Here is a 12,569-nt window from a genome sequence, read left to right on the forward strand (position 1 = left end):
TGATTTTTTTTTTCATATTCCTTATATTTCTGCCTTGTTGTAAATGGTACAACAACTGCTATTAATGGAATTGCTGATGTCAATTCTGGAAACAAATCTTCATATAGTTGAGCTCTGCTGCATTAAAAGTACTAATACTTACAAGTACAAAAAAAAAACAAACAAACAAAAAAAAAAAAGTACAGCAGCTCTTTTAGGACACTTAAGTCACATTTAAAATTAATAAACATCATTGCAATAGAAATAAATACCCAACAAACAATAGTTATAATAAAAAACAAACAAACATCAAACCATTGTTTGCTTGAAAAGTGTTTGTATGCTATACTTCTTTAAAATAAGGCGATAGATACTATTTACACTAATTGTATATAGCAATTTGATGCTATTTACACTAAGTGAAAATAGCAATATATTCTATTTACACCATGTAAAAGTATCAGTTCTTTGCAATAAGAGTAAATAGTAATTAGATACTATCTATACATTATATTGGCAGATACTATTTGCACCTCAGTATTTTTGTACATTAACAGGATGCATAATAATATCATAAAGTGTAAATGATTATATTTATAAAAATTATTAAAGGGATGCTGCCTTATTGGGAGAATAAAAACTCTCCTTACACCTTCCCCTAACCCTACCCAATAAACACTTTTAATATTATTAAACACTCGTTTGCAGTTTATTTTCATTTTTATTGAAAATAAATGTGAGCTCGGCAAAAGGCAGATTCGAACCCACGTTGATCGCGTTAAAAGGAAAGTCTGCAAGCCTTACTCGCTACTGCAGCACCACTGAAGAAGTTGAATTACACACATCTGTTTTAAAACTTGTCAACCAGACATTGGTGGGCGGAGCTAGTGCAAATAGTGTTCGCCAACTAGGGACGCTATTTGCACTTAGTGTAAATAGACACTCTTAAAATAAATGCCTTTTGGTTTGATATTTTGTTATATAACCCTAAATACATGTTAAGGCCACTGTATGCCATTTTTAATTTGAAAAATAAAATAATAACAATGTATCACTGCATAAAGTTGGACACTGACCAATCACATGATAAATGTTGCTTGTCCTGCAGTGTCACATGATATAATTCATTTGAAACCATACTTTTGTTATTCTATTATAATTATATACTTAGTTTTTTATAATAATAAAATATATTTAGAGGGAATATCTGTACCTTTAATAATTTGTCTCATTGCAGGAGTATTAATTGATTAAAAATTGTGAAAACCCTCTGTTTAACTACTCAGTTCAACATCAAATTTATTTTCATCAGAATGTAACTGTTAGCTTTTTATAGTTGATTGTCCTTAATGATTATTGCAACTTCTGGTCATTGTGACTCCCAACACCCTTGTAATCATTACAAAGCACAGGCCTGGCCGTAACTTCCCCTGTCTGTCCTATAGAAGTGGACCATAACCATGCCATCTGTGCGGTGCCATCTGCTGAGACGACAAAATGGGTCATTCCAATTGTTCTGTGTGCCACCCATATTTTAACCACAAAGCCAACTGTGTTCGCAAGTTCCGTCGTTACCAACACAATTTAACAGAACTTACCTAATTATGTTTTTGAGAAACGCATCCTAGGTCAGCTCATTTTGAGTTAACTTGAATTAGTGGCACTAGGAATAACTTTGTGTCTTTTCTCAAACTTTGTGTCTTTTCTGTAACTTTCTCAAACGTTCCTTAATTGGTTTGTTAAAGGTGCCATCGAACGTTTTTTTTTTTTTTACAAGATGTAATATAAGTCTAAGGTGTCCCCTGAATGTGTCTGTGAAGTTTCAGCTCAAAAGACCCCATAGATTTTTTTTTAATTAATTTTTTTAACTGCCTATTTTGGGGCATCACTAACTATGCACCGATTCATGCTGCGGCCCCTTTAATTCCTCACGCTCCCCGCCCACATAGCTCGCGCTTGCCTTAAACAGCATAAACAAAGTTCATACAGCTAATATAACCCTTAAAATGGATCTTTACAAAGTGTTCGTCATGCAGCATGTCTAATCACGTAAGTACGGTATTTATTTGAATATTTACATTTGATTCTGAATGTGTTTGATGGTGCTCCGTGGCTAAAGCTAACATTACACACTGTTGGAGAGATTTATAAAGAATGAAGTTTATGAATTATACAGACTGCAAGTGTTTAAACATGAAAATAACAACAGTCTTGTCTCCGTGAATACAGTAATAAACAATGGTAACTTTAACCACATTTAACAGTATATTAGCAACATGCTAACGAAACATTTAGAAAGACAATTTACAAATATCACTAAAAATATCATGTTATCATGGATCATGTCAGTTATTATCGCTCCATCTGCCATTTTTCGCTATTGTTCTTGCTTGCTTACCTAGTCTGATGATTCAGCTGTGCACAGATCCAGACGTTAATACTGGCTGCCCTTGTCTAATGCCTTGAACATGGGCTGGCGTATGCAAATATTGGGGGCGTACATATTAATGATCCCGACTGTTGCATCACAGTCGGTGTTATGTTGAGATTCGCCTGTTATTCGGAGGTCTTTTAAAACAAATGAGATTTATATAAGGAGGAGGAAACAATGGTGTTTGAGACTCACTGTATGTCATTTCCATGTACTGAACTCTTGTTATTTAACTATGCCAAGATAAATTCAATTTTTAATTCTAGGGCACCTTTAAACTATTGTCAGCATGGTTGAACAGGAATGCTTTCAATCACGCTAAAAAGTACCAGCTGTACGTAATTAATGTCAAGTATTAAGACACAAAAACAGCATTGTAAGTTAACTGAAATTTTAACAAAGAAAGTCTGTTGCAGATACATTGAGAAGTTTCTTGATGTGTCAGTACGCTATGGGGGTGACCATGTGATATTAGTCAAACAATAACAGTCATCTTGCACAATACAAAACTCACACCAAATGTACAGTGAATGTAGTCATCTTCACATGCTTCACAAGGAAGACATTTGATGTCACAATCAGAACTTGGCAGTGCAGATGAAGTAGATTAAATACATATTCCAGGTTCAGTGCAAGTTAAGCTCAGTCAACAACATTTGTGGCATAACGTTGATTACAACAACAAAAAAATCAGTGAAAATGTAAAGTTTCATTTGTTAAAAGCACTTTCAGTAATTCTTCTGTAAAAATGTATGTATTAGTTTAGTTATGAAGTTGTTCCTGTCATGTTTACCAACTTATAGGATTTTTGGTTGTACATTGTCATTTCAACAAAGTTGTAAAATTGGATTTGACTTTACACAGAAAATGTAAGTAACTAAAAGTACGCTTGATATGATTAAAATCATATTAACATGCATTCGATTATGTCTATAGTATTGAAGTATTTTAACATTTACAGATTGGCCTCATTTACTTGAGGCATTGTAAGTGCCTCACTTTTTTAACAAAAACAAGGGACAAGTCTAATTATTATTGTGGTAAAATAAAACATTACGCCACAAGTGTTATCAATGCATTGAGCCTTTACAGGAATGTTCATGCTGTCATTTACCACAGAAAATATTTTTGACAGTAATGCTTTTACAATGCAAGTCTATGAGGCAACACATTTCACAAGATTAAAATACTCAGTTTCGATAGTATCGCCACAAAACACAATAGAGAATGGACTATTACTTCTAAATTAGGATTTTTTTGATGTTTGATTATGGTTCCATTCACACTAGTGCGTTTTTGTTTTAAAAAGTTGTTTTAAAATGAAAACGATCCTCGTCTACACTGGCCTTTCCACAGCATTCCAGAAACGATTCCCGTCTACACTACACGACCGAAAATGCACGTCACATGACCATTCACGCACACTGGACATGCGCGAACAAGTGTAAACAGTTGCCTCTTGCGTATGTAGGCAGCTACGGTATTAAAAATATGCAGAGTTTAACTGCACAATGGCTGCTAAAAATGACAACAAAGCCAGCAAAGATTGCAGTTCAGTCTCCATGTTTATGAACACAGTCGTCAAAGATACGCAGAGCGAACGTGGGCAGCCACGCCATCGTTTTCAAAAGTCTTTGTTTTGGTACGTTTACACTGAAACGCAACCCCAGCGTTTTCAAACTAAAACTGTGTCTGCAGCATTTTCAAAAGTCTCCATTTTCAAGGGTCGAACGCGCCGGCGCAGAGTAAACGACAGGTGTAACCGTAGCAAAACTTGTGCGTTTTAAAACAAAAACACACTAGTGTAAACAGGGCCTATAAGTGGACCTCAGAGAACATTATAAAATTTTAAACAACAACAAAGATTCAGTTCATGACCCCTTTAATGTTTATCCTGTGCAGTGTTTTGCCTCATAGACCTCTATTGAAAGAGCATTAGTGTAAACACAATTCTGTTTGTTTTTACAAACTGAGGGACGAGGCGAGAAAAAATATTTTCTATGGTAATTGACAGCGTGTCACGGATCCAGGAGAACAAGAGATGAGCATTGACTAACTCTGGAGGCCTTTCTCTGGGTCTGTGCCAGATATTCAGCTGCCTGGAATTGGAGGTTCCTCACGTTTTTCAGGCCACTGCAGATAATTGAGTTTTAACAAGCTAGATGAGTAGAAAATAAAGTAAGCGACGTGAGTGAGGTCAACTGGGGAATAAATCCTCAAATATCCTATAAAGATCTTCAATTTTAGTCTCATTACAGGGAAATATACCTGTACAACTCAACTGGGGAATGTTGATTCAAGTGACTGAACATACCGCATGACTATCCACGTTCCATGACATAAAAGTCACATGAAAACCCTGAATAAGTTTTGCTTTAGTTACATAATCTCATAGAAATGTATAATGATCATTAAGTAAATTCCAAGAGTCTCAAATATATTACACATAAGATACTAACTACAAACTCAGCCATTACTGTAAGAGGAAACACACACACAGCACTAACTAAACATATTGTTGTGTTCAAAAACAACACCAAAATGATATAAAATAAATATAAATAAATAAATAAATAAAGACCAGTGGAAATATAGTGGCCCATCTTTTATGTGATCTGCACAAAATTCAGTTCAATTACACTCATTTGTTTTCCTCTTTTGTTTATGATAAAGTTCTATCAATTCCATAAAGCCCAGGGTTATTAACTAAAACTAAAACCATTAAAAAAAAGTGTTACTTGAAATAAATTGTAACTTATTTTATTTCAGTTTCTAAATATAAATAAAACTAAAACTGAAATAAAATTAATAAATACTATATAGACATTAAAAAATAAAATAAAGACAAACACACAAATAATAACTGAATCATTTTACAAAATTCAACAAAATTAAAATGGAAAATATATTTTAAAAAAAATCAAAATATTAACAAAAACTACAGGTCTTTTTAATAATTGAACACTGTACAATAAACAATGTATTCTCAATAACATCATTATTAAATAAAATTAAAAAATTGAAGAAACTTTCTGGTTTTAATATATGAAGTTCAGTTCTGTTTAGCAATATGTTCTTCATTTGTAAGTCATTTTGGATAAAAACATCTGATAAGGAATACAATGTAGATGTATGTTATATAAATGCGTGTTAGAAACAAACAAAAGTATAAAGAGACCCCGGGTAAAGGAACGTTTCACACTTGTAACAGAGTTTGAGGATAACATTGTCAAATGCTGACAGAAAATGCATCAGTTTTATTCTTACCTTTATAATCAGAAAAGTCCATTCAGGAAAAACTTAAAGGATTAGTTCACTTTCAAATAAATTTTTCCTGATAATTTACTCACCCCCATGTCATCCAAGATGTTCATGTCTTTCTTCAGTCGAAAAGAAATTAAGGTTTTTGATGAAAACATTCCAGGATTATTCTCCTTATAGTGGACTTCAGCGGCCTCCAAATGGTTGAAGGTCAAAATTAGCTTCAATGCAGCTTCAAAGGGCTTTAAACGATACCAGACGAGGAATAAGGGTCTTATCTAGCGAAACGATCAGTCATTTTCCAAAAAACAAATGCTTTATAAACACAAATGATCACCTCGCAAGTGCTTCCCCCAGACCGCCTTCCGTATTCTTCAAAAAGCTTACGCTGTATGTCCTACACCTTCCCTATTCAACTTACGGAATGAACGCGGCGCCAGTTCCGTTTTTTTCTGTAAAATGAATAGGGAAGGTGTAGGACATAAAGCATAAGCTTTTTGAAGAATACAGTTGACATGGGTAAATTACCAGGAAATTACGTGAAAGTGAACTACTCCTTTAACACATTCAGCAATAATAATATGAGGATGCGGAAAGCTGGAACCTTAATGTAAATAGGTCACGTGCTGCTTTCGTCCAATCAATGACACTGACATCGCAAATATTCAAATAAGAACGTTAATCCAGTAAAGAGCAGTGTTGCCAACTTAGCGACTTTGTCGCTAGATTTAGCGACTTTTCAGACCCCTTTGGCGACAATTTTTCAAAAAAGCGCCTAGCGACAAATCTAGCGACTTTTTGGACAAACCTCAGTACCTTTTCAAATGTCACCAGCACTGTCCTGTGAGCGCGAGGTCTTGCTTTCCCGCTGCCGTCACACCTCTCTTAGCGTCTACTCTGTTCATTGAATGGCTGAGAGAAGCAGCAGCACCGTTGAGTGCACGGCATCTGACAGACGTGAATGAGCGAGTACACACGAGCACACAGTGTTGCCACGGACCAAATACTATTTCTGATTCTCCTTTGTTTTATATTTAAAGAATTTAGTTTGGTGGTTTTGATTTCCATTTTTCTCGTGTGCTTATTATCACTTTTATTACTCACTATCACAGAGCTTTAGTTCATCCAGTTTCCGAACTCTGAATTCATTTAATTTACAAATGTATAAAAATGTCGTTCATTATATCACACGCGTTTTGTTGCTGGACCAAAAAAAAAAAAAAAAAAAAAAAAAAATATATATATATATATATATATATATATTAGAACAGCTTTATTTGACATTCGGCTATATTATATTGTATTAAAATACAGTATGTGAGCACGGATTAGGAGAGGAAACATTAGGCAGGCAGAATGCAACCGAGTTGATGACGTCACGAATATGCTAATTTATGCATGACGTCATCTAGCGACATTTAGCGACTTTTTGGGCAGGCTTTAGCTACTTTCCTTTGAAAATAGTTGGCAACAGTGGTAAAGAGCTTTTCACACTGCTCAACCCCGAGTTATCGTCGTTCTAAACACCGCTTTTAACCTTGAGTAAAGGAATGTTTCACACTTGTAAAGCAGGGTTAGCACCGCTTTTTCCCCGGGGTTATGAAACCTTGGTCTAGAGCAGGGTTAGCATCGCTTTTGCAGTGCCAAACACTGTACAGTGTGAAACGGAGCGGTGTTAGAATGTTAAGACTAGATGCTCAGCAACCGACAACCAATTTGCGTGCCTCATAATAACGTGCTTTGGACAGTAAAGGAAACACTGCGTGTTGTATAAACAGCAGTTTGAGTTTGAAAAATGTCAAACGGCGGCAGTAAACGTGACAACTGCAGTGAAGAAGAGAGTTTAAGTCTTACCTTTATAGTCTGAAAAAGTCAAATTTCAACGTTCGTCCAATCAGTGAAACTGACTCCGCAAATAACGATGTCAACCCAGGGTTTAGGTTAGGAATAGTGTAAAATGTCCATTTATAAATATCCAGGATTAATTGTTAAATATAAGCAGTGTGAAACGTGAAGCAAGAAAACCCAGGATTCTGTTTACCCGGGGTTTACAATGACCCAGGGTTAACTATTTCAAGTGTAAAAAGCCCTAATAATGAATATATTTATATCACTTGCCAATATGACATGGTTTGACGGATCAATTTTTTCCCTTCTGAAATCAATCAAGCAATAAAATGCTCACATTTACTTTTTCCACAGCCTTGTTTACTTGTATATGAATCATTAATCACATGACTGGGGTGAAATAGTGTGAAATATGACGTGACATACCTACAGGGTTGCAACAGGTTGCCCTGCTGGTGCAAAACGGAAAGTACTGAATCTATTTGTTTCTATAATTACCTTGGATTCTCATCTTTGTCCTGCTTTTAAAACGGGAAACACTCCAACTGATATTTTCCACATTAGTTTTGGTCAAGATGAATCCCATTAGACCAGTGAGCTTTGAGGTAGAACCAGAAGAATGAAGAGGACTCAAATGGAAAAATACAGAAGAAAAGTAAAGTCCCATTGCATGACTATGTGCAATTACTGCCCGTTCAGCCTCTTATCCTCAAAGAATTATTGCATTATTTGAGCTCTTCATGCCACAATGAGAACATGCAGCATTTAGTGCCAAGCACATTTATCAATGCAGTCTCACAAGAAGTCTGGAACTGACTTTGCTATTGTGGTTCTGAGAGAAATACTAAAAGTAATTGAAGGGACAATTCAAAACGGAAAATGCCGTTTACACACCCTCAATATGGTTTCATGGAAGAATGTCACACGTTTTTATATTTTAATGATGAGAGAACTGTCATTTCTGGATTAACTATCCCTTTCATTTGAGATGTTTCAGTTTTATCTGGCTTTATCTTTGGATAAATGCCTTTGCATGAGAACGTTCAGTAACTTCAAGCCCCAGAGGAAGAAGCAAACAAAACATACTACTAGCAGGGTTCACAGAGAGAAATGCAAGCGTTATGTAAGATCAGGGAAAATAAACAAGAAGAAGAAGAAAAAAAAAAAAAAAAACTTGCGACACTCATCAAGCAACACTGTTCCAGCATTTCCTGTTAACGAGTGATAATTCTGAGCTCAGTCAGGCGCCATCTTGTGGTTCTGAAGCTGCTGTTCTTTTCAGTTGTTTGTATTGATATCCGATTTGCAGTAAGTTGAATTTCTCCTGCAAATGAAGTTGATAATTCAAAGAAACATAATAAACACAAATAATAATAATGTGTAAGATCCCTGATCAATTCAATTGTACTTCACCATTCAAGTAGTTTGGGTATTAATAGGGGAAATATCAATATTCAACAACAAAATTTTTGTAAAAATTGGACTACGCTAAAAGATTATTCCTAAAATATTGTTCATTAGAATGGACAATGGTTCTGAACAGGGTAATCTGACAACAGTCGACTGGTTCTCACATCTAAACACGCTCATTTCTTCACAGAATTAAGGAAAAAACAGGACAACAACTGCAAAGAGATTTTTACAATGTACAAGTTTATTTTAATTAACTCTCAGTGGTTGGTAGTCACAGCACAGCTTGCACGGATGAAGCCACACATCTATTTTACAAGATGATGGGAAATTTAAAAAGGAAAAGAAAAAACAAAACAAAATTAAAAACCTAAACCAAAGAGGAGACAGCTGACAGTCCAACTACAGCGACATTTTTTTTCCGACTACAGTATTTTAAGTAAAAGGCCACTGAAATGCATAAAACGTGTTTCCGATGCATGGACTTCATCTGATGCGGTGGCAAAAGTTCGCTAAACCGGACAGCAAGACTCCTGACATGGCATTGACAGTGCATGTAGACATTGTAAAAAGGACTGGGTTAGCGATATCTAGGATCTTTTTAGTGACAACATCTTGGCTAATACTACAGCTTAAAAAAAAAGGAGGGGGAAAAAAAAAAAAAAAAAAAAAAAAAAAAAAAAAAAAGTAAAATTAAGGAGAAAAAAAGTAAAATGAGAAAAAAAAAAAAAAAAAAAAAATGAACAGCACTCTTCCAAAGATACTGAATAAAATGTGTGAAATGTAGTGAAGCATTTATATTATTATCTCACAATTTTACGTGAACACTTAAAACTGAGAAGAAAAACCTTCCCCTTGAAGAGGGCGGCTCTATTGTTATTTAATGACTTTTTCGACTATAAAAGAAGAAGGAAATAGTTAAAACACACTTTGTCCTCTGGAGTTGGTATATTTCAATAGTAACAGACAGGGAACCATAAACGCATGCCATGTGCTGGTCTCAAACAATACATACAGGTATATACAACTTCACTCAGTACCTGCTAAAACAACGTGAGGAGTACAAGATATAAACCAACGACTACACTACAAACTCAAAGAAACGAGAGAAAGAAGTCGGGGGAGAGGAAGGAAACCGGGGTGAGCCACGCAAGTGGTGAGGAAGTGAACATTTACTAGTGACAGACTCATTCTTAAAGCATTTGAATACGAAAGAAATGCATATATTGCACATAAGTGAAAGCTTCGATTTCACGAGGTCCACCTAATCGGTCAAGCCAGGGGTCCGTCGTCTCTCTCGGGCCGCGAGAGAGAGGAGGAAGTGTGCGGAGCGTGTGCGTGCGCCAACATCGTGGAATGCTGGGAAGTCTTCTGCTGAGAGACAGTGCCTCCGAGGCCGAGGCGGGACTTCTAGCGCAATGTGGAGGGGATGAGGACAGGAAGAGGAAATGGAAGGAGAGAGCTGCACACATTGCATGACACATCTATACAGGAAGAAAGATAAAAGAGCGGAGCAAAAAAAAAAAAAGAAAGAAAAAAAAAAAAGATAGATCACAAAAAAAAGTGTGGCACAAATAAAATCAGGTGTTCTGTGACAGCCAAGAGAAATTTGATGCAAGTGACATATGTACAACTAAGGCGTTATTGGTTAAATAGTTTTTCGAGGCTTTCCCCGCCCGCAAAGTGTTCAATGCCATTCTCTCGTCTAACGCTTTTCCTTAGTTCTGTAAACGCAGTGGTTCTGTGTGAGTGGTGAGGTGGGCGGACCGAATGGGCGTTCGGTGGAGCGGAGAAGCGAGGGAAAGCTGGGGACTGAGAAACGGATGGGGAGACGGAGCCTTCTTGTCGCCGTTGTCTCGTATTAATATCTAGATGTGCAATACCGTTACTGCCGGAGGATGTAGGGAGGGTCTTTTCTATTTGGAAAGCTTGCTTATGACTCGGATCAACGCTCCGTTCTCGTCCTTTAGTCTCTGGTTGTCTGCTTTCAAGTCTGGTAGCGTCTGGAAGAGAAGACAGAAGAGAGGGATGGGTTAGATTCACAGACAAGAACCAGTGTCTCTAGACGCTGATGTTGTTAGTTTATGCGTCCTTCCTTTTTCCCTTCCTTCAAACAGCAATTACTGTCCAACACAACCCCCCTTTCCACCAAAATGGTGATGGTGCCTGATCTGGAATCGGGGAGGGGAAATGCTGGTCTAGAACCAATAATAACACTATAATGTCTATCGCCAGACATGTGATAATTCCTCAGTATTTTTAATTCTTCAGACAATATGCAAAACATATCTTAATATGTTAATAGCTCAAAAATGTGTAAAAAAAAAAAAAAAAAGTAACCAAACAGCCACTGTAGCCAAGCACACTCAAAATAATTGATTTATGAACTAAAATACAGTAAAAATAATCACAAGAATGTTTCAAAAGTTTTTCATAAAACCAGAATTATGGTAATGAATGATATGGATATTTAATATTTTAATTAATTTTACTTGCGCATATATATATATATATATATATATATATATATATATATATATATATATATATATATATATATATATATATATATATATATATATATATATATATATATATGTTATTTAAAAACATCAATTTTAACACTTTTCAAAATAAATAATTTTATGTTTATGTTGCTATTTGTTTACATCACCACTTCAATACATTGTATTGAAGCTATATATATATATATATATATATATATATATATATATATATATATATATATATATATATATATATATATATATATATATATATATATATATATAGCTTCAATACATTAAAATACATAACTAAATAGGACCATTTCAATTGAATCACAAAAGATCAAACTCGCCAACTGTAAAGAGATGTAATGCACCCATGCTCGCATTTCACACTGCAAGTATTGTGAAACCATTTAGGAAATGTAACTGCCAAATAATAATAATAAAAAAAAAAAAACACTCTTTTTGAGAAATTATCACAATATCAAAAAAAAAAAAAAAAAAAAAGGGCATTATCAAAATCATTACAAATATTTATCCTCCAGCCCAAGTAGTAACTGTTATGTCATTTGGCTCTAAAAAAAAAAAAAAAAAAAGTGGAAATGAGGCCAGACTCTAGAGAAGTTTGCAGATTCCTCGGCACCAGAACCAGCATCATTTTGGTAGAAAAAGGACCATAGAGCCACAACCGCACACACAAACCAACAGACACACTGCAGTTCAATGGAAAACTGTAGCCATGCACTCTCAGATAGACGGTAAAGATGAGGACAGCGCACAGGCTAGGCAGTCCTCTCTCTCTCTCTCTCTCTCTCTCTATAAACACAGACTTCCTTTGTGTGTCCTCAACTGGACGGGATAAATAAAGGGGCTGGAACACAAGAGCGGCTCAAAGTGTCTGTATAAACCACAACACTGAGTGCTACTCGATACCCAATCCGCTTCAGTCTTCAGGTTGCAGTGTTGAAATAGAGATTTTTAGCTGAGATATCACCCTCACTGTCCTTATTGACCGTAAACCGCAGAGCTGGACAGGTGGACTTTCTTGACCCCAGATGGAAAAGACAGATTAAGCAGGCTACTAACTGGACACAGATTTTTGTAAACACATTCTCATGTTTACGAAAAAA

The 12,569-nt window shown here is 35.6% G+C and overlaps 1 protein-coding gene across 6 annotated transcripts in view; it reads right to left on the reverse strand.

The window, feature by feature from the left end:
• Positions 1-9,153: 9,153 nt before the first annotated feature.
• The window catches only part of ppp1r12a (protein phosphatase 1, regulatory subunit 12A), an 80,609-nt gene continuing 77,193 nt past the window's right edge, over positions 9,154-12,569 (reverse strand). For all 6 annotated transcript variants that reach the window (XM_048157017.1, XM_048157011.1, XM_048157010.1 and 3 more), the window contains one exon: positions 9,154-10,932. Coding sequence is in view for 1 of the 6 variants with exons in the window: in XM_048157012.1 (XP_048012969.1) it covers positions 10,846-10,932 (87 nt within the window). In the remaining 5 variants the exon portion in view is untranslated. The remainder of the gene's footprint in view (positions 10,933-12,569) is intronic.

The sequence above is a fragment of the Megalobrama amblycephala genome, linkage group LG14 (assembly GCF_018812025.1).
Source record: "Megalobrama amblycephala isolate DHTTF-2021 linkage group LG14, ASM1881202v1, whole genome shotgun sequence".
Taxonomy (NCBI): Eukaryota; Metazoa; Chordata; class Actinopteri; order Cypriniformes; family Xenocyprididae; genus Megalobrama; species Megalobrama amblycephala.